A 26,492-nucleotide genomic window follows, 5' to 3' on the forward strand; every position below is an offset into this window, starting at 1 on the left:
AATGCATATGCAATAAGTTAGAGCATCTAGTGGCACTTTGATAAAACCATATTTCGATACAAGTTTCACCCCTCTTAATAGTACAGCTATCAATCCTAAATGTGATCACACTCACTAAGTGTCTTGATCACCAAAATAAAATAGCTCATACCATTTATACTTTTGTCTTGAGCCTTTTGTTTTTCTCTTTCTTCTTTTTAAGTCCAAGCACTTGATCATCATCATGGCATCATCATCATCATGTTATGATCTTCATTTGCTTCACCACTTGGGATGTGCTACCTATCTCATGATCACTTGATAAACTAGGTTAGCACTTAGGGTTTCATCAATTTACCAAAACCAAACTAGAGCTTTCACCAAGCCACTGCAATTAGAAAAGCATGTATTCACTTATGTATGGACATATTTGGAATAGCTATTTGACAATTTTGTCTACACTATTTTAGCTACCACGACTCCATTTCATCATGTTGCACCTTTTAACATGTGTGAAACAACAACGGTTGATACTTTCAATGCATAGCAAGCAATACCCGTTACACCTTGCAATGCATGGGAAGCAATGAACGAGGCATAGTAACAGTTAGACTCGGACGTTGGTTACATGCATAACTTTTGGCGGGTTTGAAGCCTTTTGTGTGTGCTTGTATTTATTTTTACCTGCTTTACATGACTAACTTGACCCAATGAATGTAGTGCTATCCCTTCATGTTGTGCTTTTGCTCTAACACAAAGAGTCATGTGTATACTGGTTTGCACTTCTCTTTTTTTTTAAGCTATCACAACTCTAGTTTCATCGAGTTAGACATTTTCTAAAGCCACTAAAAAGTTATGCCATACAACTCTAGAGTAAAACAGATGATTAAAAAGTTGTGCACATGATATGTACACCTAATACACCATACACATATCTCCACATTTCTTCGGACAAAAGGTTATATATGGTGAGATTGCAGTCTATCCGTTAACCAGATCCAAAATCCGAGAATATCCTCACCCTGAACTCCTGAACCGCAGATGCCTACCTGATGAAGTGATACGGCGACACTCCAACGGCAAAATCCCGAAACTACCCCTCAGCCCGTTCTCCTTTTAGTCCCCACCCGATGCACGCAATTCCCCTTCGTCTTCCCGCTTCCACCGCAAGCCCCACCACAGGTCTCTCTCGCCGCCGCACAAGCTCGTGTAACCCTAACCCTAAAACACTTACACTCGCCTCCAACCCCACGCTCCCATGGAGGGGCGCGGAGGCTAAGCGTAGCCTACCCCTAAACAATATCCCCATGGATTGAGCGGATTCCCAAGGCATGGGTACAAACCCTCGCCTGCAAGAGCTGGCCGCTGTGGTGGTGGCGGCGGCGGATTCTGAACCAAGGCCGCGGGCGCGCGTGGTGCGGATCCTAGTGCACGATGCTGACGCCACCGATTCGTCTTCCAGCGAGGACGAGGCGCCGCCGCCTCCTCCTCCTCGGCGGAGGGCGAGGGGTGGCAGCAGCAGCGTCGGCGTGAGGCGCCATGTTATGGAACCGGCCGGGGCAAGCTCGGCCGTTCGGTTCCGTGGCGTCCGTCGAAGGCCGTGGGGGCGCTGGGCTGCGGAGATCCGCGACCCGCACAGCCGCCGCCGACTGTGGCTCGGCACCTTCAACACCGCCGAGGAGGCTGCCAACGCCTACGACGCAGCGAACATCCGCTTCCGCGGTGCCAGCGCCCCTACCAACTTCCCTGCGGCCCGCTACTCGCCGCCTCCAGAGCCAGCCAAGCCTATCATCTCGCTGACTCCTGAACCTGGAAAGGTGATCACCTTGCCACCGGTACCTGTGAAGCCGACCTTCCCTCTGCAGGTGAAGGAAGAGGGTGGGAGCTGTGACGGCCAGGTCAAGGGAACTAGCTCGGATGTCAAGGGGTTTGCACCGAAGCCGGTGTGGGAGATGATCCCCAGTAAGCGCCAGAAGTATCCGGGCTGTGCTGATGGTTCTGGCCTGCGTGCCATCCATGCTGCCTCCATCTATGTGGAGGAGGTTGGCGGGGCCTGATAGCCCAAGTATCCGCAATTACTATTGCTAGAGGTTTTATTGTCTATCTCCTGTGGCATCATTAGAACTTGGTATTGTATTATTTTGGTTAGTGTTAAACTGTTGATGTGAAAACCTATGACTCTGGTTGTGTTATGATTGGTGGTGATCTAATAATGTATATATGGTGACATTTGGTAATATGTTCCTGATCTATTTGATGCAATGTGCCGTGCTTGAATGTGGAATCAAACCTGTCGTATAGTAGTACAATCTAGATCCCTTGACATGAACAGTAATACCTAGATGTATTCAATGGTTATATCAGTTGAATTATTTGTCTGGTGCGTGCATGTCAGGTTCGCGGGCTTTTTTTGATTGTTACCGTTATAGTGTAATTAAATGTCTTGTCGTATCTGTGCGTGTTCAGTATCTGTGCATATTCAGGTAACCATGACATGATTATTCCTCTTACATTCAATGGCTTCCTTATTCCTCTTACATTCAATGGCTTCCTAGAATTTTTGTTTCTTGGTGTCATGTCCGGATTATCCCTCGTGTTCAATCATTACTTGTTCTGCTACTCCTAGTCTCTTTGTTTGGCAGGTGTCTGTAAACTCCTAGTCTGTTTTTGTTTGACATAGTTCCTCTTACATTCAATGGCTTCATAGAATTTGTTTCTTGGTGTCATATCCGGATCATCCCTCGTGTTCAATCACTACTTCCTAGTATCTGTTCAATCACTACTTCCTAGTATCTGCATCTTTATATTAATAATGTTCTGCTACTCCTAGTCTCTTTTTGTTTGGCGGGTGTCTGTAAACTCCTAGTCTCTTTTTATTTGGTAGATGTCTGTTACAGATTTAGCAGGTGTCAAATAATGTTCTGCTACTACTAGTCTCTTTTTGTTTACCACACCAGGTGTCTGTAAACTCCCAGTCTCTTCTGTTTGGTAGATGTCTGTTACAGATTTGGCAGGTGTCTGTGTTACAGATCACTTCTGATTGTTGGATGAATAATCTGCTGAAACCCTCTGTTTGGTACATATTCACTTTCTAGTTTCTGCGCTATATGAAGAGTTCTAAGCAAATTGCATCTTATGTTATGATTATTTAAATTACAGCATAAGGTCTGGTCATTCAGCATAATTAGCATGTGCCCGTCTAGAACTGCTCTGCTTCTTGGTGCCATGGTGAAGGAAACGTTTTCTTTGTTTGGCGCGTTTGGGATACATAATACTGTTGTTTTCTGTTGGCTGTGGCCTGCGGGGTTGAACTAAAGGTTTTGGTGTGTGGTTGCTGAGATAAGCATGTTTTGTGGAGCTTTCTTTAACATACGCACGTGCACGTCTGTATCATCTGTTTTCTATATATATACAGGGACGGTTGTTCAGTGCTTGTTACTTTGACCTGCACGAGGTCTATTAAATACCTGCACGAGGTCTATTAAATATCTGATTTCTATAAACATCTCTTAAGTTTTTTTATCTTGCTCATATTTGCGCTTCAGGAAATGATTGTCAATTGATCTTGAGAGCACCTATAGCTTACATTCTTATGATATTATATACTCTGATATTATTTACAGTTCAGTAGTTTGACACTTGAAAATGATGGTTGATTGATCTTGAGAGCGCCTATAGCTTACATTCTTCTGTATATGCATCTTTGTATCATACAGCTCTTGTTCGAGATAGATTTTATTTTACTTAACTGTCATTGATTCTGCACAACTTTGCATGCTATAGCTCTTCTCCTGAGTTACCACACACATGCCTTTGCTGGGCCCTGTCCATGGAGTGTGATTCGCTAAGTTTCGTTTTCACCTGATTCAAGCACCGAACAGAACAGAAACCTCAGCAGACAAGTTTCTGGCCAGCTGGACACAATACAGTTTGCATAATGGGCTGCCAGGCCTGAGTCCATGACCCAAGGTCTTCAGAGCCTACAGTTGTTCGGACCATGCCCTGTGCTGTGCAACACCAATGCCGTTGCATACCAGCCATCGTTATCGCCGTCAGAGCGCCACTGCCTTCCTGTGCCCCAGGAAGCCAACAACATCTCGCAGTCCATGTTACACAAATATAATCGACTGGAGCTAAACATCCCTGAATGAATCGGCTCAAAACGTGCTGAAAGGCTGAAATTGATCCAATAATGTGGATCTTACAATAATGTGGATCTTACAGTGAAGAACAAAGGATGATATCCTGAAAACTACTACGTCCGTTCCAAATTATAAGATGTTTTGATTTACTAGATACATTGCTTTTACTATGTATCTAAACATTTTACTATGTATCTAAACATGAGGTATATCTAACTGCATAGCAAATACTATGTATCTAGAAAAATCAAAACGTCATATAAATTAGAATGGAGGGAGTACTAGGCATAGTAAATCGCGGATTGTGGCATTTCAGGAATTTAGGTTCACGGTCCCTGTGAGCAAACAAGATACCATAAGGTATACAAAGCTGATGATCCTTTTTTTATTTTTTTTATTTTGCAACTCCATAATGTTAAAGGTTATAATACAAGGTCAATAAAGCACCTAAAGCTCACATAATCAGGCCTCTCTAGTTTATCATGCAGTTTGCAGTTCAACAGCACACCACCACATACTAGGGTTAACCGTCAATAACAAATAGAACGAATGTTCTAGACCATACAACAACCAACGCTGGATCCAACCAACGATCCGCGACTACCTCATATTCCCAGCAGTTTCCCCTGTCTGGAGGTGGAAACTAGCTGATACCGGACTCCGCTAGTGAAGGCACATTGCTTCCTTCACGCATGCCCATGGCAAACATTGCCCGAAGGCATGGCGTTTCCCATGACGACGGCATAACACACCTGGACGGGGCCAGGTAGGAGAGCATAGTTGTTCCTCTACTGGCCTGTTTTCGCACGTTTCATACCACCATTACTGAATGGAGAGACACTCCCAGGATGAGGGCTGTCCTCTCTCAGGGTTGAGTTTAGCATTGCCAGCTCCCTGAGCTGTTGCCTTTTGTAGAAATCTTGGGACTCATCCTGCAGAAGATACCAATATGATCGCGTAAGTCGTATGTGCACACAAATTATAGAATTTTCCAATAATTGAGAAGCAATTATACACATGTAAAAATATATACACAAGGTTCAGATTCGGAATAGAACAAGTAAAAGAATCAGATCAATAAACAGTACGCAGAGTTCAAGAAAAAAGTTGTGTGAATTAGTAGGTAAGTCAAAGGCGTTTTTTTCTCATCTAGGCACAATGATGTGGCAAGTCAAAAGGATCTTCACATTTTTTATTTTTTTCTATAAAAAACTAAATTAGTAACGTGAAATGATGTGCGTAGTGGAATCCTAAGCCAGGATAGTAACGTGAAGAGAGGCAGAGGAAGACCGAAGCTGACTTGGGTAGAGGCAATAAAAGGAGACTTGAAAGGATGGAATATACCCAAAGACTTAGCCTTAGATAGGAGTGCTTGGAAGACAGCTATTCACGTGCCTGAACCTTGATTGCTTCTGATGGGTTTCAACTCTAGCCTACCCCAACTTGTTTGGGACTTAAAGGCTTTGTTGTTGTTGTTGTTGTTGTATAAAAAACTAAATTATGTTAAACTCTCTGTCCCACATTTAAATTGATATTTTCTTAGAATAAGGCCTAGCCTTACAAAAACAATCTCCCAAGTTGAGGTACAAACATGTTCCAATGGGCAGCAGGAAGGGGTGTCATACGACAATCTAGCAGACATAGATATATGATGCGCACACAGAGTAACAGGATACATACAAATCAGAAATCACTCACCACTGGTTTAAGCAATTCTTCTATAATCTCCTGTGCATGTCTCAACCTTGCATCGATGATACTGGCAGGGAACTCGGCCTCTATCAAGATATGCAGTGGGTCACTCAGGTGCTCATAGCCTGGTTTTCCTCGTAGTTTGTCCTCCTTGAAAAATCATGAAGCCATGTAGGTAAAGCTTGTTGCAATGAATCAGAAACAGGAAAGGAATAGACAAAAACAGAGCAATAAACATCTGTCTGATCAGCAGGATCAAATAGAGATAGAAGAACAAAAATTTATGCTAGTGGCAAGGGAATGATAGGTAAGCCAGGATAGAAGTACATTGCACAATATTGTTATATTGCAGAGAAACCCTGAACATTTGATAGGAAAGATACTGTTTAGACACATGAAAGAAACTTCGACACAGCATTACAAGTTCAAGAAAACAAATTGGGATTCAAAGGCTCCCGAACAACATATTTGCCTGAGAGTTAAATAACCAACATGACTTTAATTTGCTGGATGTAAAAAAGAACAGAAACTTTTAGTTTAGAAAAAAAGAACAGAAACTTCTCTTACCTTCCCTGGATCTTTGATGGAACCCTTTCCTCTAATGAAAACACGACACCCAGTGGATGCTTCTACGCGCTTTAGAGAATTACCTCTAGGTCCTAAAATGCGCCCCACAAAATTGAACTGGGACAGAAGAGAAGAATATATCAACAAAAAGCTTAAAACAGCTCAATGGTTCCTTTGTGTGTGAACTTCAAGAGAAACTGCACAAGTTGGAGGGCATACATTCGGATAAGAATCAACTGGAACCTCCAGACGAAGAATCTTCTTTACAACATGGGAGCTAGGACTTGGTGGTGCTCCTTGCCAGTCCATGCTAGTTCCTTGAGGAAAACCTAATCTCTTTTGAATTGATCATAAAGGCAAAAGCGTATAATTTATCATTATTTGTGACAAACACACACACACACACATCTTAACGCATGTGAACATGAATGCCAGTACATCTTGCATGTACGTTTCATATTAATTCACTATGACTCTGAAATATCATTGCCAGTTACAAGAAGATATGTGGTTCATCTTTATCAATGATAAGAGCCAGGATTCCCAGAGGAAAAAGCACACGATTTGTGTATAAAGTACAGAAGAGTCACCCACTTGATTGCAAATATATTATGAAGTGTTACCTCTTGTAGTCCACTCCAAGGACTGAACCCATTGCCAGGGAGATTAGCTCTAGGGTTTGGAGAAGACATCGGACTAGGACTCTTAAACCGATGCCTGTCGAAATCGCCAAATCCATGGTTGTGGACAATGCTTGATACCCGCATAATCTCTGGGTGCACAACAAAGGTCAGAACTCAGAAGATCATTTCATTTATATAATAAGAAATAGATAAGTTGTTGATTAGAGCTAGGCTAACAGAGGCCAGAAGATGACACTCCCACTACACCATGAGAATCAACAAGAAAAAAAATATCAGCAAATACCGGGACATGCGCATTGATATAAATCACCTTATTATGCCTGCAATATACAGATGGCCACTTAGCTATACGAAAATTATTTTTACAGGATGGCCAACCAAATAACACCGAAGTCAATCAATGGACACTTGATCAGTCAATGCATTATTCAATCTACAACATTAAAATAAAGGGAACCCCCTAAAAGACTGGTCTGGTAATATGCATTGAACACAAAGAGTAGAGTCAGTTGACAGAGCACAATTGCCCAATCAAGAAAAAAAGGCATTTCAATGCAAAAACAAAGGCTCCACCATTTCCAGTATCAGCAACAGGAAAAGACTGTATTAAGCACAATTTCGTTCACACAAAACTGTTCATAGTACGTCAAAATTTTTGTTTCCAATAAGTAAAGTAGTTATGTGTATGCTGTGTGATATGTATTCACCCTCCCGCTGGTATGTACACTGGAAAGTGTATGATGATCACCACCAAAACATCTAACACTTGCACAATACAGGAGCTTTGTCATTGCCTTTGTGAGCTTCTGTTAAGATCAACCACAATCTCTAATCCTTTGAAGCATACGGAATATCAATGGACCATAAGCCACAGTTGTTTCGACCAAGAAGTTGACCTCGACCATCAACATTATAGATTATAACAGTCAGATCGATCGGAAAGGTGGCATTATCTCCCAGAAGCCCGATCATCTATTCTAACCAATGGATTAAGCTTCGGAATACAAATCTTAACCAACGAAACATAAGGAATCGCGAGGACAAAAGATCATAAGCATAGAAGTAGAATCCAATGCCATCCAAACTGAGTACTCATCCAAGCATTGGGGGCATCAGTCCCTAATTCATGATTGCAGATGAAGAGCTCACTCGTAACCAAAGAAAACTCTCATCGGGCTGCAGGAAACAACAAGGCAGAGATCAAAAGGATCTCACCTTGGCTCAGCAGCTTGTTGCATATGGGCAGCACCTGCATGAAAGGCCCCAGCTTCTGGTGTTCAGCGAGCAGCTCGGCCAAGTACTGACTGCACAAGAAACCAAACAAACCGATGAATCATCAGTGTCAAAGCTATCACAGTATCATCAATCGATTGAACCAAACAAGAAAAGGGGGGCAAATAAGCAATCTTGGCATCAGCAATCGCTGAACAAAACAGGGAAGAAATCCATGCGCCGCTCTACCTATCAACATCCGGATTGCTTCTAATCTGAGGGGAGAGGTTTCGCGCAGGGGAGAACCCCTGGCTATAGAGCCCCGACATGGCGGCGGCTCTGGCGAGTGAGGGTTGCAATCGAGGATGAGGCGAGGTGATTGAGATGGATGGATACGTAGCCCAGGAAGTGGAGGCGAGGCGAGGAGATGGTGTGCGCGGTGTGGGGTGGTAGGAAGAGAGGTAAAAAGGCTCGCTGCTTTAGGGTGCAGCCTGCAGAGCAGCCAGCGTAGGGGGAGGAGAGAGAGAGGGAGAGGGGTTGGCAGGCAGCCGCTGCCGCTCTGGAAACCCTTTCTGTGTCTTCAAGGTTGCAACACGACACCGATGGAAATTTGGATCAAAACAAAATACAACAATAAATGGGAAAACATGAGAAAAACGCCTCTTCCTGTTTTCTTGAGTCACGTCAACAAGTCTATGTCTACAAGTTTGCTGCACCCTGGTTTTCCTGTTTGTCAAAAATATTTTTTTTCTTTTTCTTGAAGGTATGCGTGGTACCATCACCTCCGCGTAATATATTTCTGGCTCGCTGAATTGATTCTGAAAATAACCGGCGTTTTAAGGTAAAACATGTAGTTAACCTCTCATGTGAAATATGACATAACTCTAGCGTAGACTTTACATGTACCACTGGTATGTATAGGATTTTTTTTTTGTCACACAGGTAGAAACCTTGTCTTCTAACGCAGTGACACCATATGCGACGAATAAAACATGTCGCTATTTAAGTTTGTGTGATATGTAGTTATATCTATATGTGAATTAGTCATCATGGCGTATAGACTTTTGTCGTGTAAGAAAAATAGCATCTTTCTATGTTTGTAGCGTCACGGAAATTGTTTGTTACGCATATAAACATGGCTATCTTAAATTCGTAACTCATAACCATATTTGTTTGTGTATACAACGCGAGTATTTCAGATTTTTTGAGGGCAAGAATTCCCAAAGATTTACCATTGCAAGATAATTGTGTATCTCTTGTAGCATTTTTTTTTAATGAAATCTTTTGTAGCATTTTGTAATGCCCCCAGTTACACTGAAATTCCCTGTTTTGTTTTCTCGAAACATGCATGCTTGTGTGTCTAAGTGTGATACAACAGCTGGAAATCTTGGACAAGCCAACAAGCTCTAACGGCACTGTTCCTAAAGCTGTCCATTTTGTCATTAGAGCAAAGCTCCAAAACCCCCTTTCCCCGGCTTTCAGTTTGCACCCAGTACATGCGTGGGAATTTTCTGATAATAACTCAATTTTGGCTGTCAAGCATTTAATTAGTGGCATGGGCCCTCATGAGTTAGACTGTACCCGGATTCTTGACCGGTAGTTAGTGCATGTTTAGTTCCCAAAATTTTGCAAAACTTTGCAAGATTCCCCATCACATCGAATCTTTGGACGCATGCATGAAGTATTAAATATAAATAAAAAATAAAACTAATTACACAGTTTAGACGAAATTCACGAGACGAATCTTTTAAGTCTAATTAGATTATGATTGAACACTAATTGCCAAATAACAATAAAAGTGCCACAGTACTATTTTTTTAAAAAAAATCGCCAGCCCTAGTATTTGCTCCGTCCAGCAAGCAAGCAAGCAAAGCCACGAGGAAACTTTCATGTTACTATTTTAACCACGTACGTAGAGACCCACACAGAGATGGGGGTATCACCATTTTCCTCGGCAAATTGTGTCGGTTGCTGGTGAGCATGGTTGTCGCTTTCGGTACACAGCAGCAAGGGATCCTATCGGCGGCACTGGCGAGGAGTAGCTTGTAGAGCTAGAGTGAGCCATTGTGTGGTGGATACGATGCAGAGCTTTCCAGGCCATTGATAGCGAACAAAAAATGCACCCATCTATTGCTTGCTGCTCAGAAAATAAGTAAATAAATTGTATTCCCATATATTAGACAGCATAGAGAATCTAGTTGACCACTTACTTGAGATTTTTAAGAAAAAAAAAATAAAGTCATCAAATAAACTAAATCATCTTAACTAATTTATCTATAGACAAACCAATCTTTTCCAAAAGAATCACAATAATGTATTCCTTACTATATGAAGTCACTGACAAAATCAATAATCTACCTGAGAACGCAGCCTTCCAATGCAAAAGAATCACAATATGGAAAATCTCTTCTCGATCAGGGTGGATAAATAAATGTACCCAGCACATCCCTCTCTAAGCCATTAGTAACTACGGATTACTCGAATTAGCTAGGAATGCAGAAAAGTGGCCATGAATGCTTCCTTTCTTTGTTTCTTCCAAACGGGGGAAAATGTTCATTCGTCGACCCTAGCTAGCCATTTGGTACAAAACGGTGGACCACACTACACTAGCCAACTGACAGAGGCAATGCAAGTGTTCTGCCCACAGGAATAATAGCATATAAAAATAGCAAAGAAAAACTGGTGAGTATACTTATATGTGTAATGAAAATAGTTGCATCGGCAACCGAATTCTGTGATAAGTTGCTGTGATCTGGTTATCAAACTCTCTGTGTGTGTCTCTGAGCTGAAGTGAATGTACTCTGGTGACTGGTGGTGCCACTGTTGCCTTTTGTGTCATGAGTCATGACAAGTGATCTTTTTCCGTACTTCCTCGGTCCTAGAAAGAATATAAATCTTTCTTTTCAAGGTAAGATTAGAGTAGATGTAAAATTAGACATTTGCCCCTCCTCTATCATTCTAGAAGTGGTTGTCTTCAGGAATGTTGTTCTTATGGATGGTAGTTTTTAGTCATAGAGGGATATTTTTAATTGGTGGGTCTCATTGAAAAGGTGATATCTAACTCCACAATTACATAATTTTTGAGACAAGATTTGAATGCTAGAATTACATGTTTTTTTAAATGGAGGGAGTATATGCGCTGAATTGGGTGAACAAACAGGTGAAGGAAAAGAATGCAACTACGTATTGCGTGCCACCAAAAGTAGTTCACGTTTGACCACACTTTTAGTGAATACTATTCACATCTATGGCTCCAAAATAATTTATTATGAAAATATATTTCGTAAGTAATCTAATGATATTTATTTCATACCATACATATTGATATCTTTGTATTTATAATTGATCGAACTTAAGATACTAAACCATATCACTGTGCTAGAATTGCATTCTTTTTCGGACGGGAGTAAAAGTCAATGATGTAAGCACCCTGATTTGGGCCCTGTTCGCTTAAGCTTATCGGCCGACTTATCAGCTAAAATCTATAGTATTTTTCTCTCATAACAAAACAGCTCCAGCCAATTTATCAGCCGGCTTATGTATCAGCCAAAGCATAGCCTTGAGATTTGGCTCTCTTTTTTCTCCTTCCCAAACCCCAAGGCCTGACTGACAAGAACCAGGTAAGCTGGATGCTCTGATCCGGGCATCAACTTTTGTGTTGGCCCTTTTCAGCTGCTGCTTTTACTCATCGGCCTTCACATGCGGCCTGCAGCTGCATGCATGCTCCGGTTTTACGCCATGACTTTTGAGCGGGCTTAGCTTATTTCAGTTTATTCATCCTCGTAGAATACTATTGAATCAGTTAAAACCAGCCGATCTATGTACCAGCCCAACAGGGCTAGAGAGGGAGAGGGGGAGAGAGAGAATGTACCAACAAACCGACCTGCAGTGGCGTTTATACCTTGGGCAGTAAAATACCAGCAGTAAGGCGCTGCGACTGCGAGCTACAATTGATAACATACGCACAGAAATGTTACCAAAGGCTCCGTTTTGAAACATGCACGGCGTTGAGCCGTTGACTCTACGCAGGAGGAAGCAAGCCTAGTAATGCTAGGCAGCAGCGCAGGGATTCAGGGACGGGAAGGATACACAGCGCAGATCTTCAGAATCTTCGTACTCTCCCACCTAGTAATGCTAGGCAGCAGCGTTGAGCCTGTTCGCTTGTTCGTAAACGATCGTAAATTTCTAGTCAGGAATAGTGTTTTTCTCTCTCACCAAACCAGCCAGCAGTAAATAATCCACGATACGATACGGCCTCCCGAACAAGCTTATGATGATAGCGAAACATTCAAAATTTATTTTAAACTATAAGGTATTTTTAGTGAATTAACTCATGTAAAACATCGATTACACTTACACATGTATCTACTATTAATATCTACCGCCCGACTTATAACATATGATAAATACAAACAATTAGAAAGGGTTACAGTATCATTTGTTCTACACCATGATCTATAGAATATCTTTTTTTAGGACGAGGGATTACTCCTACCTCGCACCACGGCTCCCACATTAGCGCCCCTCCTCCTCTCCGTCGACGGACATCTTCTTCCTTGCTCCATCGGCACCCCTCCTCCTCTCCGGCGACCCTCGATCCCGCCGTTGCCCCCTCCCACTGTCGCGGGCACGCTAGGGCTTTGCCGAAGCTCCCCCGCCCCGACCTGGTCCGGTCACCTCCACCGCCACCAAGGCCCCTAACCGCCCTCTAGTCATCCCCACCGCGTGGCCGTCCATCCTCCCCCCAAACCTTCCCTTCTAAGCCCGCCGAAGTTGGGGGACATAAGAGGGAGAGCTCGTCGGAACCCTAACTCGCAGATCCAGGAGAATGAGGAGGAAGTTGCCTACCTCGCTGGCGCCGCCACCGCCGTTGGTGGGGAGAGAGGGAGGAGCCGCGTGGGGAGAAAGAAGGCGTCGCGCGTGGGGAGAGACATGTTGACTGTGTGAGTGCGATGCGTCAAAAACGTGTGGCCGGCTGTGTTTAAATCATTACCTATATTATATCAAATAACACAAAAAATTATTTCTTTTTTTTTTATCTCTCGGCTCATCCCACTTTCCCACCACACCCTCTCTTTCTCGGCCGCATCCCACACTTGTCATCCTCACGTTTTCAATCAAAAATCAACACGAAACCACGTTTTCAATCCAAATTCAACATAATAAAAGTTCAATACGAGACCATGTTTCGAACAGCGCGTGTGCAGCCACGAGTCATAGTTCGGTTTCAAGATGTTTTAGATCAGATGACATGATCGTTATATAAGTGTGTGAGGCACAAATCACCCAGGTGACCACAGTACTCAATACAAGCTATAAATTCCGTCACAAATAACATAGACACGGACAACGGTACACACTTGCTAACCGTTACTTGCGAGCAGCAAGCATGGCGACAGGCGACGGGCAACGATCAATAAACAAATGCTAATAACACACAACTGTACGTCACGTCCGGCCGTACCACTAACCACGTTACTTGCTGCGGCGTTTGTCCTGGTAATCGCCCTTTTCGGGACACGATGATCCGGTGGACCATCAGTGGGGTGCTTATGATGACCGATCCCGTCGACAATGCAACGCACGAGGAACGGCCGCGCGTACTGCGTACATACATGCAACCTGTTCAGTTGGTTGGTTCGTTTGGTTGCTGGTTTGTGAAGAAGTACTGCTGACTGATTTGTGTGAGAGAAAAATACTGTTTTGATTGAAAATTTACGATCATTTACGACAAGCCGTAGCCAAACAAATAGCCTGATGGGTGGTCGGTCGGCGCATGCAGCCATGCAGATGCAGGGGCTCCAGTCCCAGTCCCAGTCCCAGCAGCGACCGGAGATTCGCGACGCGTCGCGTACCCGGTAGTATCCCGTTCCCGCGTAGGATTCCGACACGGGAGGGTGTCCGGCTGGCCAGCCCACTCACGAAACCACTGTTTTATATGAACAGTGTTTTCAGATAGAATAGTAGCCAGAACAGTATTATGACTCATTTTTCAGTCGTGCCGAACAGATGGCCGGTTGGGGACGGGGAGGCAGCGCACGTTGCCGCGCCCAGTGGCTGTGGCTGGCTCGCGCGCTCTCGCTCGCTGCTGCGGCCTGCGGGTGCCGGTGCTGGATCCCTCGCCCACGCGCTCGTGCGCTCGTGCGTGCGAGGGCATGCAGAGCAGAGAGAGCACCACCTACCGCACCTGCCCGCCTGCCGCGGGCGTCATTGCCCCGGGTGCATCCAATGAGTACGGAGTACGTACGTACGTACCCGATCCATCGGTCGGTCGCAGTCGCAGTCGCAGCGAGCTAGGCGCCAGATACGAGATGACAAAGATACCTACCGCGGTACGGCGCCTTCGCTGCGGGCGGGCGGACGGGCTCTGTATCCTATCCTACCCCCGGCCGGCCTCTACCCGCAGATGCGGCGGCAGCCGGCAGAGCATCCAATTCTGGCCTCTCTGCCTCCCCGACACCCCACCGGCAGCGCGCAGGCTGCTGCGGCCCGATCCGTCGACGCGGCCGTCACGTCCGGACAAACACGCGCGGTGGATCGGCGTCACTCGTGGCCGTAGCATATGCGTGCATGGCGGTGCTGCCAGAGCCCGACAAGCTAAACAAACAGAAAAACCTAAACGACAACCGAGCAGTTTTAAATAGCTGGCTATCGAAAATAGCGGCAACTTTTTTTCAACAGCTACGAGGCTATAGTGATGCTATGACAAATAGCGATTTTATAAAGAAAACATGAAAAAACACCAATAATTGATGAAAAAAACATGGTAAATATAAAATTCGATGAACACAAATATGTTTCTAAGGTTCCACAAGTCTAGGTAACATTACTAATATAACACTACAACATGGTTCATGAAAGTCCAGTGTTTAATTATCTAAAATGTCAAATTAGTAGCAAATAATAAGTAGGAAATAACAAATTAAATCGTCAAAATCTATGAGTGATGGCAAAAAATCTGAAATAGTGCCACTATTTGAACGCTAAAGCTATGCAATTAGCGGGGCTATAGTACACAATAGCGGTTAAAATTGGCATAGCGCCACAAATAGAAATAGCTTAGCGTTGAGTCTCTCTGGCCGCCGCTATAGCCCGCTATTTTTTTCTTCTATGCAACCGAGTGTGCACGGTGCGGCCGGCGCGTCTGCCTCTGCCTGGCCGGTCCGTCTCCGCGCGCGCACGGGCCAGCATGACCGAACAACGCGTCCGTCGTGCACCGTCGGACATGTCCCGTTGCCTCCCTCACCATCGATCCCATCGACGGCATGTGTGCCCGGCACGCCGGCCGTTGCTGCCCCACCGAACACTCGAACAGCAATGCCGCACGGTGCTCGAGCAGAAGCGCCGAGCGCGGCACAGTCCTCGCCCCCAGCGCGTTACCTGTGGCCAATTTGTTAGCGCAAGGTCGGTACACGTGTCCAGCACGTCAGTGCAGCAGCTAATAAGGACGGCGAGAAACCACAGATAAACCAAGGGGTTATTCAACTTCGATTGGCTTAAAAGAAGACTCCATGCTTGACAAAGTATTTTGCTAAAGCTAGATTAAGTAGGGAAAATCGAATATGCAAATAAAAAAGAATATCCTATAGTCTGGTTGTAGCACCTATTTTTTTTTATCTCTGGTTGTAGCACCTTGGTTGGCCACTCAGCCCCGTTCGCGTGCCCTTAAACCCGACTTGATCTGCTTCTTTTTTCATCCGGAACAGTATTTCTTCTCACAAATTCCTCCAGAATTCCTCCAAGCGAACGGGGTCAGTGTTGGGCCTGGATAAATCTCCAGATTGATCAACAGCTAGACCCATTCCAGATTCTTCAGAGCTTCAAGGATCAGCTTTAGGTGCCTTTTTTTCAAGGAGATCATCATTCTCATGTGTTGGACAATTTAGAAGGCAATAAATGACTGGATTTTCCGTCAGGCCATCCCAAATCTTCAGGTGTCAAAAACCAACTTCAGGGAAGAACTTCAGTGGCTTTCTCTGAGAATAAAAAGAAGAAATCTGACAGAGTTAAACCAATGGAGCAACAATCTATCTTAGTTTGGTTTATCTCAGTGTTGGGTCTCATTTTCTTTTCCACCTTTTATGTATCCTAGGTCCCTCCCACCAGCTTCCCATCTTCTTGTTTTTGTGTGCCTCTATCTTTTGTAAACGATTATGTTTTTCCTTTTAATAAATCACTGTAGGGGTGTAAACCCCTCCAGTTCTTGTAAAAAAAACCCCTTGGTTAGCCACTTCTCAAACTACCATGGACATAGATCACGCTTATGTTTCATTTTAGAAGAGGCAACTGAGGCTGGGAGTAGACTTCCGTCGTGGATTGTGGTCCATACGCAGAGAGAGTGTATGGTGCGGCCCGTGAGCTTGCACAATTGGCGAAACGATCCGGACACTCGGCGCTCGGCGGTTTGGCGTTCTAGTGTGACGACCTATGTTGAGCGAATAGTTACCCGAGATTGCATTCTAAACCCTGAGTAATCAATAAAGCTCTATCTCTTCTTCACAAAAAGAAGAATGTAAAGTTTTTGCTAAAGCTAGGTTTAGTAGGGAAAAATGGAGCAAGAAAGTTTTTTTTTTTAAAAAAAACTCCATGACAAGGTATTTGCTAAAGCTAGGTAGTAGGAAAAAATGGAATATGCAAAAAAAAGAATATATTTTTTGCTAAAGCTTAGTACAAAGTATTTTGTAAAGCTCCTGTTTAGTAGGAAAAAATAAAATATGCAAATAAAAAGGGAATACATTTTTTTGCTAAAGCTTAGTAGGAAAATATGGAACAAGGAAATAAAAAGAAGAAAAGAGAAATAAAATTATGTCAGAAGTGGGATTTGAACCCACGCCCTCGTTAGAGGACCAGAACTTGAGTCTGGCGCCTTAGACCACTCGGCCATCCTGACTTTGATGTCCTCATCTGAGTTGTATTTAACTTGTTCTTTTTTTTCATGTGTACAGTATTTCATTCAGTATAACAGCAGGAACAACTAAATTGGACAAAGAGCATTCGATATTCTGAGCTTTTTTATATGCGATGCCAGAATTTTTTTTTCCAGATTATAGCATAGCGCTTTGTCAATCACCGGACGAAGTTTGACCAGTTCACCATACTGCACTAGGTATAACTGCAGGAACACTAAATTGGACAGAGGGCATTCGATATTCTGAACTTTTTTATATACGATGCCAGAAACCTTTTTCCAGATTATAGCATAGCGCTTTGTCAATTACAGGATGATGAAGTTTGACCAGTTCAAAATTTCACGCGTGATCTACACTTTGTTACAGAAGAACTTAATAAGAAAAAAACAGACATCCAAAGGGCAATTCGCAGACATGACCACTCAGCCTGCACGGCGCCCATGAAACCACAGCAACTGATGGAAGATCCTACAGATAAAAATAACATAAGCTGTAAGAAACTTATCGACCACCAAGGAACAGGAAGCAGAATAGAATTCCTGAGTACATAACAGACTGTCATGCAGCTGAATTAATTTACATTTTTTTTTCTTTTCTAATAGTACTAGTGCTACTATCCCACACTCCCACTGCAACATCTGTGTCTTACCTAACTAGTTGTAGAGACATTATTTATAGAAGTCATCACACATCAAGATCCTAGACAATGATCATCCATAAACTTATTGCAGCTCTTAATGATAAGAATACTAGTTTGTCTTTTTATTCAAACAGTCTAGGTCAACATATGGAATAATAAATGCATTTTAGTGACCTTGGAAGTTCAGATTTCAGGCATCACATAGCAAGATATTCAATTACCTAGACAAGCTCAATGTATGCCATAGGTGCATTATCTCCCCGCCTTGGAAATGTCGGGATGATCCTTGTGTAACCACCTTCTCTGTCCCCGTACCTGTCTGCAACCTCAGCAAACAAGGCATGGACGATATGCTTCTCATAAATAAATGCCAGAGCCTGTCTCCTCTTGTGAAGAGATCCATCCTTTGCCAACGTGATCATCTTCTCAACATACTTCCTCATTGCCTTTGCCCTTGGTTTTGTAGTCTTTATTCTCCCATGCTTCAGCAGCTGTGTGGTAAGCCCACGCAGCAGTGCTTTCCTCTGATCCGGAGGTCTGTTAAGTTTAGGAACGCGCCTCCCATGTCGCATCGCAACTATCCTTCCACGAGCATCAATACCAAACAACCGATGCTCAAAGCTTGAGTTCTCTACAACTGGTTTGACAAAGCAGTGGGTGAGTTTATAGGAAATTTCAAAAGAATGTTCAAACAAAATCCTAGTTTTGTCAGGGCTGCAACTTGCTCATGAAATTTGAGCGAGAAGGCTGATCTACTGACATATTCTGATATCGTAACAAGCCAGACCAAGACGATACGACCACAACAGGTGTGCAAAAATAGTAGTTAAAATATGTACATATTGTCATGATGAACGGTCAATTAAGCTGCAGCTGTGCGCTAACCGCAGATAAAGAAAGTCATCAGCTAAAATAACATAATTTCTATACAAAGCTGCTAACTTTGTTTCTCTTGGAGCTTTGTGAAAATATTAGATTTCATATCATCACAAAGCAGGCCGCACTTTGTGGTGTATATGCATTTATGCACTAAAATTGACACTCCTATAGAAATTTGTAACTGTTCCCTAACACGCTACAAACTCTGTCCCATTCCTGGGACCGCATCCATCGGCTACGAACAGGCAGCACACTACAATCTCAGTAGGTCGAATAAGTCAGGCATTTGCTACGATTCCTTTACCAGCACCGAGGGAGAGGAGATTCGAGACGGGCGCGAGGCCGGAGAAGGAGCCGAGGCAGCCGACCGAGGCCGCCGCCGCGGGCGCGAACGACGACCGGAGCCTGCCTCCGGGGGAGGGGCGGAGCGCGGGGAGGGCAGCGCGGGGGGACGCCATGCGCCAGGTCGAGGCGGAGATCGCCGGCGACGGGGAGGCGGAGGGGAAGGCCGCCATGGCGGAGGGAGGAGGAGAGCCGGCGAGCTGTGCGAGTGGGATTGGTTGGAGAGGCTGGCGAGGGGTGAGGCCGCTCGGCTTTGAACCGGATAACGTTTGGCACGCTCGCGCTGCGGATTGGGTTGCTCCATGTTGGGCCGGTTGTAATGGGCTTGTTGACCGGGCCAAAATGGGCTTCGTTTTGTAGGCTGACAGCGTTTCCACGGACCAAGTGGTTGTCAATGTCAACGTTGCAATCGCCCGGGCTGCGCTGGCATGGCTGTTCTTCGCTTCTTCTTGCATACTTCCGCTGTCCCTAAAAAAAAAAAGGGACATTTTTTTAACTTTGATCAAATATATTTAACATAATATTAATATTTATGGTACATAAAAAGTACCATTATTTAAATCACTGAATATATTTTCATAATACACTTATCCGGAGATATGAATGTTGCTCGTATTTTCTATAAATCTAGTTAAAGTTTAAAAGTTTGACTTTTTTTTTTGAGAGACTGAGGGAGTACATGCAGACATGCTGACATGCCGACGTCTTACCTAATCCAGTGTACTTTCAAGGGCGGATCTACAGGGTGCACCTAGCACACCCTGCAGTCCAGTCCATCATGATACGTCGATCTATTTGTGGAAATATCTTGATGTCTCACCGGCCTCCATCATGTGATTCTAAAAAAAATTGCTTTTCTAAAAAATTTGCTTAGTTAATTACCTGTCATTAGTTTGTGTATATCATGAAGACCAGTGAGATTACCTATCATTATTTGTGTATATCACCGAACATTAGTATCAGATATCCATATCATGTATATATGTTTTATAATCGTAGCATACTACATCATGTGATTCTATGAACTATGATTCTATCACCCCGATCGCATATGATTTGCATTGTTTTTTTTAGAATTGTTCACTTATGAAGAGAATCGAAGACATTGTTTTTTTATATATATAATCGAGATAATTATATTTGATATCTCTTAGAAAGCGTCGGCTTAAAAAGTTAGACAATAGCATTGTAAGTTTTTTATTCTCTTTCATACCTCATTTTAAATTATAAGCTTGGTGTTAATCTATTTATATTGTAATATGTGGGAGCTTCTAACTTAATCTTTAAATTTCATACTTATGCTGTAAATTTTGTGATCTTTTACCAGATTGGTAAATGAGTTTATTGGATTGTATATGAATCCACAGTTCTGCGTAGGAAATTCAACTAGCAGCGGTTGGTACGAAAGAGTCGTAGCTGTAACTAGTTCGAAATCACAGTCATGAGATAAGCAGAAGAAGTCCACTCGTGGAATCTCACAGGAATCAAGAGTAGTTTTTATGGGTACCAACTGGCCATCTTCCACTCCAAACACTAGATAAGTAGATATCGCACAGAAAAAGATTGCAAAGGAGAACCAAAAATGCTAAATCATTTGTCCGGTCCCACCCGTCTGCGAGGCAACCACGCAGCTCGCACGTCCTGATTTTCCAACTCCACGAGTGGCCGTTCCGCTACCCACTCTTTTGGGTTGGTGCAGGACAACGATACCTGCAACCCGTCCTACCGCATCCTCCTGGACCCGCCTCTCGAACACCCACCACAGGTATCTGCTTCCGGACCCCACCTGTCATTGGGAGGAGACCACCGCGAACCGGGGCCCATCCAACAACGCGTGGTTGGTGAGGTCAGCTCTCCGTATAAACCCACCCGCACCCACTTCTCCTACCTGCGCACAGCCCCCTCCCTCCGCTCTCCTCGCCTCGGCTCGCCATTACAGCGCGCGCGCCAAGCTCGTGGTGAGGTTTTCGAGATGAAGGTGATCGAGAAGATTCAGGAGGCCGCGGGGAATGGCCGGACGGCGTTCTCGTTCGAGTACTTCCCTCCCAAGACGGAGGAGGGTGTCGAGAACCTGTTCGAGCGGATGGACCGCATGGTGGCGCACGGCCCCTCCTTCTGCGACATCACCTGGGGCGCCGGGGGATCCACCGCCGACCTCACCCTCGAAATCGCCAACCGCATGCAGAACATGGTACGTGTGGTGCGGCTACCTCGCTCGCGCTCCCTCGACCGCGCGCGCGATCTGATCTGATCTGTTTCGACACCGGGAAGTGATGGCCTGAGTGTTGGCTTGGGTTCGATCTGCTTGGGTGCGGGGTAATACGTCGGTGGACGTGGCGATATGCATTCGTTTTGTTGTGTCGGTAACGGTTTTGGGTAATTAGATTTCCTGGATTGGTTCCGCCGCGCGAGAGGGGAATGCGTTTGATCAATGCCAATGTTTGGGGTGGTGGTTGCCTCTGATTGAGTTCAAGTTAGTGTGGGTTTGGGCTAAATTCAAAATTCGTGCTCCACACTGGACACCTGGTGGTGATTAGATTAACTTTATTTATCAATTGTTATTGCTGTCCATTCTACTCGTTTTTTTACATAATTGAGATCGTTCTTAGTTATTCAGTTTAAAAGTGATGGGTTGCATGATACGGTTATGTTAGGATGGCAGCGTGAGTGTGAAATGATGGCTTTTGAGCACTTTGGATTAATGCATTTCGTGTTATTTATTCAGTTAGTTCTGTGATTCTGTCAGTGCTGATCATTGTTAAGAGGAAGTTTATGCCTAATGCACAGAGCAGTTTTCTGGAAACAAGCCATTTTGGTACTTCTGGCATGTGGTGTGTAGAATCCATGTGCTCCAACTCCAATTTGTGATTTCCAATAGTGGTAGTGTGGGAGGTGGGTGATACATCAGAGAGCAAGGTCTTGGTTGATTGAAGTTGAAGCTCATTGACTTAGTTTTTGCAATGGGTTATCAGAGGATGAGTTCCGATGTCACTGATTGGATTAGATTGCATGTATGTGTTGCTACTGATGGTGGACATTGGTTCGAATGTTGGGTTTTTAGAGTCAGTGTTTCCTCAGTTACAGTTGTGCCAGCTACATGCATAGTGCTGAATCATCACAAAACCAATTTCGGCTGCTGCATATCTGGCCTGAATATTAGACTGAGATGTATAATCTTGGTTGGATTTGATCATCCAGATTTAATGCTATCCTGTTCTGAACTGCTTCAGTATTATCAAACTAATTTATTTCTTATAATTCCTCTGCATCTTTGATGTATCCCTTGCGCTGCATGCATTGAATGCTTATGATATTTCATATTGGTTCTGTTTTGTAGGTGTGTGTGGAAACTATGATGCACCTGACATGTACAAACATGCCAGTAGAGAAGATTGACCATGCCTTGGAAACCATCAAATCCAATGGGATTCAAAATGTTTTGGCCCTTCGAGGGGATCCTCCACATGGGCAAGACAAATTTGTGCAAGTTGAAGGCGGATTTGCTTGTGCTCTTGATTTGGTAAGATTGCATTAATGGCAACATAAATCGTTGAGTACATTGGCATGACATGGGCGTGATGACTAGTTTATTGCTGCTGCAACAGCTGTTATATTTTGGAAACTAGCTCAACCCGTCTGAATCCTCAAAGAAACCACCTCACATTCAAACTTTCTTATGTCTTTTACTTGCAGGTGCAGCATATTAGAGCCAAGTACGGTGATTATTTTGGCATAACTGTAGCTGGTTATCCAGGTCAGCTAGCCATTGCATATCTTTAGAGGGGATGGTTTCAAGTCCCTACCCTGTAAATTGGATGCTTTATCTGAAATACCTTTTCCAAATGTCAGAGGCACACCCTGATGCGATACAAAGCGAGGAAGGTGCTACATTGGAAGCATATAGCAATGATCTTGCGTATTTGAAGAGAAAGGTTCTCTTTACTTTCTTGATTTTGTTTACTTTTCTCAATTCAAAATGATAGCAGAATACATTTTTGTTGGTTCATGAACCAAACATTATGTTGAAAACGAATGTATGATGTTGTAAATCATGGCACTTTGTTGTTTTGTCAAGCATAATATTTTTGTTCCCTTCTCACTCTGTTATACGTTCTCTCTGTAGGTTGATGCTGGTGCTGACCTTATTGTCACACAACTTTTCTATGATACCGACATCTTTCTCAAATTTGTGAATGACTGCCGCCAAATTGGTATTACCTGTCCCATTGTTCCTGGCATAATGCCAATAAATAACTACAAAGGTTTCCTGCGCATGGCTGGGTTCTGCAAAACTAAGGTAAGATCTGTTGCTGGTAGTTCCATCATTAGTAATTGTTTGCGGACCATTCAATTATCAATTTGGCATGGACTTATGCTGTTATGCATATATTAGCTTTTCACTTGGCTGATTTTTTTTTATCTCAATACCTGAATTTGAATGGAGAATAGCTTTCCCACTTGCGCGTGTAGGTAAATGTAGTGCTAACACCGTACAATATTCCTCAAGATTAATGAAATCTTTCAAATTCACACCTCCATACTGTTAATTCACAAATATTTCATTGCATGTTTAGGTAAATGTTCTACAGACACCATCTCCTCACAATTCAAACTTTCATGCCATTATGTTAATGGACAAATACTTTTGCATTTTTTTTCCAAATGTTTTGAGTTCTCACTGTAATAATCACTTTGAATGTCAAACAGATACCTTCTGAGATCACTGCTGCACTGGATCCTATTAAAGACAACGAGGAGGCTGTTAAACAATATGGAATCCACCTCGGAACTGAGATGTGCAAGAAAATTCTGGCTAGTGGCATCAAGACTTTGCACCTTTACACTCTAAACATGGACAAGTCTGCTCTAGGAATTTTGATGGTAATTTCCATGTCTGAATTTCATTTTTTGTTCTGACCTCTTACTAACAACTATTTTTCCCCCCCAGAATCTTGGATTAATCGAGGAGTACAAGGTTTCAAGGCCATTACCTTGGAGGCCGGCAACTAATGTTTTCCGTGTTAAAGAGGATGTTCGACCTATATTCTGGTAGTGTATTGGAGTTCTTTTATGTTAAGATTAAGATGCTTGAGGTCTTTGTGACATGCTAACCCAGTCTAGTGAATGTTAATGATTGTGCAGGGCCAACAGACCAAAGAGCTATCTTAAAAGGACATTAGGTTGGGATCAGTATCCCCATGGACGGTGGGGTGATTCTCGAAACCCATCATATGGAGCACTTACTGATCACCAGGTAATTTAAGTATCTCTGTGTTCCGGTCTACTTTTTTTGTGTTTACTACAATGTTTTAACGTCACCTATGCAGTATGCAATATTTTTGTATATTCTCAGGGTGATACAAATTATACATCTTCCAGGAAAAAAGGGTCAAGTTAGAATGAACATTTAATATGATTCAGAGATATTTATTCAGTAATGAAAATATTATCATGAACCCCAAAAGGGTGTTTCACTATAGGAATTTTTCACACTGCCACTGCTACACCTTTATGTAGACTTGATCAACAAATATCTATTCAAAATTACTCAACTTGGCTTCTGTGATGACTATTTGTCATAAAATCCTAGTTGTATGTAATCATCTATCATTTTAAACAGTTCACAAGACCACGTGGACGTGGTAAAAAGCTCCAAGAGGAATGGGCTGTTCCACTTAAATCCGTGGAGGACATTAGTGAGGTAACTGTTGGACTATGTGATACATGATTGGTCTGCATGGCATAGAAGTTGTCATCTTTTAAAGTCTTTGCTAACCCTTCTTATTTCTGATATTCTCTATATCCCAGCGCTTTACACACTTCTGTCAAGGGAAACTCACAAGCAGCCCATGGTCAGAATTGGACGGTCTTCAACCAGAGACAAAGATTATCGATGACCAGTTGGTGAAGATTAACCAGAAGGGTTTCCTTACCATTAACAGCCAACCTGCTGTAAATGGAGAGAAATCTGACTCGACTACTGTTGGTAAGTTAATTGTATTTTGTTTTATAATAGGTGGCCCTTATGGCCTGTTCGCTTGGAGGAATTCTGGATGGTTTGGAGGAATACTGGAGGAATTTGTGAGAGGAAAACACTGTTCCGGATAAAAAAAGAAGCGGATCAAGCCGGGTTTAAGGGCACGCGAACAGTATTTTAAGCATCTTCCAATTTATTACAGGGATCCTATCCTTGAATGCCAGTACTTCATGTTTTAGTGTCTTGAAATCTTAAGTAGGAATTGTAGTGTTGAGTCAACATTCATGGGTTCATGTCCATTGTAATTATCAGCATAGTGCCACATTGTCAGAGAATCTCGGCTGCATATAGCAATTCTTGGCTTTCCGGATCATCTGGAAATGTCTAGGTCGTTCATGTCAAATACTTGCTCGAACTAGCATGTGAGCCTTTCTGACCTGTTTATTTATGCCCTGTTCTGCAGGTTGGGGTGGTCCTGGAGGCTACGTTTATCAGAAGGCCTACCTCGAATTCTTCTGCGCAAAAGAGAAGTTAGACCAACTAATTGAGAAGATCAAAGCATTCCCTTCTCTCACTTACATTGCTGTGAACAAGGATGGAGAATCATTCTCCAATATTGCAACGAACGCAGTGAATGCTGTCACATGGGGTGTTTTCCCTGGCAAGGAGATTATCCAGCCTACAGTTGTTGATCCAACAAGTTTTATGGTTTGGAAGGATGAAGCATTTGAAATCTGGACACGGGTGTGGGCTTGCCTGTTCCCTGAGGGTGACTCATCTAGGGAGCTACTAGAGAAGGTACTTGTTCACTTCAAATCTTTAGGCTTGAACATAATATTTTGTTCAGTCAAATGAGCTCCATCTGTAACATAGTTTTAGGAGATTTGTTCCTAAAGTGTCATGTTTGCCGTTCACTACTGGACTTTCTGCTAAGAATTTAGAACATCTTGCTGCACTTGATCTTGAATTGCACCTGTGTTTACAGCATTGATTTTTGTAAGACGAGCCTGCGTTCGCAAAATATGCTAGTGAAACCAATCTACACATATTGTTCTTCTTTCAGAACTGTATTTTCAAACACATTTCTTGGCTGCTGACTTTCAGGTTCAGAAGAGCTACTATCTGGTCAGCCTCGTCGACAACGACTACGTCCAGGGGGATCTGTTTGCTGCCTTCAAGATCTGATGATGCTCTTTACGGTCTATGTTGTTGTATGGCTGAATCACAATATTCTTGCTTCCCCGACTAAAGGTCTGATCGACGTGAAAGCTTCTGTTCATTTGAGTTCGGGGGAGTCCGCTAGTCTCATTTTTCCTGATTTCTTTTGGCTTACTGGAACTATACGATATCAATAAGAAATGAGCTGTGTTCGCTTTCCATTTTCTCCATGTGCATATGGCGCAATGGCTAGTTTGAAGATGTAAAATTCGTCCTCCAATACACAGGTTGGTATTGTATGTTACTTAGAAGGATGCGATGCTCACAACACTGTATTTGTGCCTCTGTTTG

General features: G+C 43.3%; 4 protein-coding genes and 1 non-coding gene across 7 annotated transcripts; 2 read left to right on the forward strand and 3 right to left on the reverse strand.

Annotated features, from left to right (window-relative positions):
* Positions 1-1,108: 1,108 nt before the first annotated feature.
* Positions 1,109-2,268, forward strand: LOC136487019 (ethylene-responsive transcription factor CRF4-like). Its single transcript, XM_066484160.1, has one exon. It carries the CDS (start codon positions 1,311-1,313, stop codon positions 2,034-2,036), a length of 726 nt encoding a protein of 241 aa, XP_066340257.1. The 5' UTR covers positions 1,109-1,310; the 3' UTR covers positions 2,037-2,268.
* A 2,240-nt stretch (positions 2,269-4,508) lies between these two features.
* LOC136486945 (KH domain-containing protein SPIN1-like) lies at positions 4,509-8,794 on the reverse strand. Its single transcript, XM_066484063.1, has 7 exons — positions 8,486-8,794; positions 8,240-8,328; positions 7,004-7,152; positions 6,600-6,716; positions 6,381-6,497; positions 5,820-5,963; positions 4,509-5,053 (listed from the first exon to the last, which is right to left on the reverse strand). Exons 1-7 carry the CDS (start codon positions 8,563-8,565, stop codon positions 4,910-4,912), a joined length of 840 nt encoding a protein of 279 aa, XP_066340160.1. The 5' UTR covers positions 8,566-8,794; the 3' UTR covers positions 4,509-4,909.
* Positions 8,795-17,042: 8,248 nt separating this feature from the next.
* TRNAL-CAA (transfer RNA leucine (anticodon CAA)) lies at positions 17,043-17,126 on the reverse strand. Its single transcript has one exon. It is a non-coding gene; the product is annotated as a tRNA-Leu (tRNA).
* Positions 17,127-17,364: 238 nt separating this feature from the next.
* Positions 17,365-19,260, reverse strand: LOC136479768 (large ribosomal subunit protein bL17c-like). Of its 2 annotated transcripts, none has more exons than XM_066477530.1 (3): positions 18,969-19,260; positions 18,007-18,416; positions 17,365-17,613 (listed from the first exon to the last, which is right to left on the reverse strand). In XM_066477530.1, exons 1-2 carry the CDS (start codon positions 19,177-19,179, stop codon positions 18,007-18,009), a joined length of 621 nt encoding a protein of 206 aa, XP_066333627.1. In that variant the 5' UTR covers positions 19,180-19,260; the 3' UTR covers positions 17,365-17,613. The 2 variants fall into 2 exon arrangements, with proteins under 2 accessions (XP_066333627.1, XP_066333620.1); XM_066477523.1 differs by having other exon boundaries at positions 18,007-18,422; positions 18,969-19,259.
* A 1,626-nt stretch (positions 19,261-20,886) lies between these two features.
* Positions 20,887-26,365, forward strand: LOC136487094 (methylenetetrahydrofolate reductase (NADH) 1-like). 2 transcript variants are annotated; one of them, XM_066484254.1, is made up of 12 exons: positions 20,887-21,197; positions 22,344-22,526; positions 22,700-22,760; positions 22,856-22,938; positions 23,130-23,303; positions 23,714-23,887; positions 23,955-24,055; positions 24,149-24,260; positions 24,627-24,707; positions 24,815-24,992; positions 25,447-25,781; positions 26,088-26,365. In XM_066484254.1, the coding sequence occupies exons 1-12, from the start codon at positions 20,979-20,981 to the stop codon at positions 26,166-26,168; spliced, it is 1,782 nt and encodes a 593-aa protein (XP_066340351.1). In that variant the 5' UTR covers positions 20,887-20,978; the 3' UTR covers positions 26,169-26,365. The 2 variants fall into 2 exon arrangements, with proteins under 2 accessions (XP_066340351.1, XP_066340407.1); XM_066484310.1 differs by lacking the exon at positions 20,887-21,197 and adding an exon at positions 21,367-21,535.
* Positions 26,366-26,492: the final 127 nt, after the last annotated feature.

Source organism: Miscanthus floridulus, chromosome 1, assembly GCF_019320115.1.
Source record: "Miscanthus floridulus cultivar M001 chromosome 1, ASM1932011v1, whole genome shotgun sequence".
Lineage (NCBI taxonomy): Eukaryota > Viridiplantae > Streptophyta > Magnoliopsida > Poales > Poaceae > Miscanthus > Miscanthus floridulus.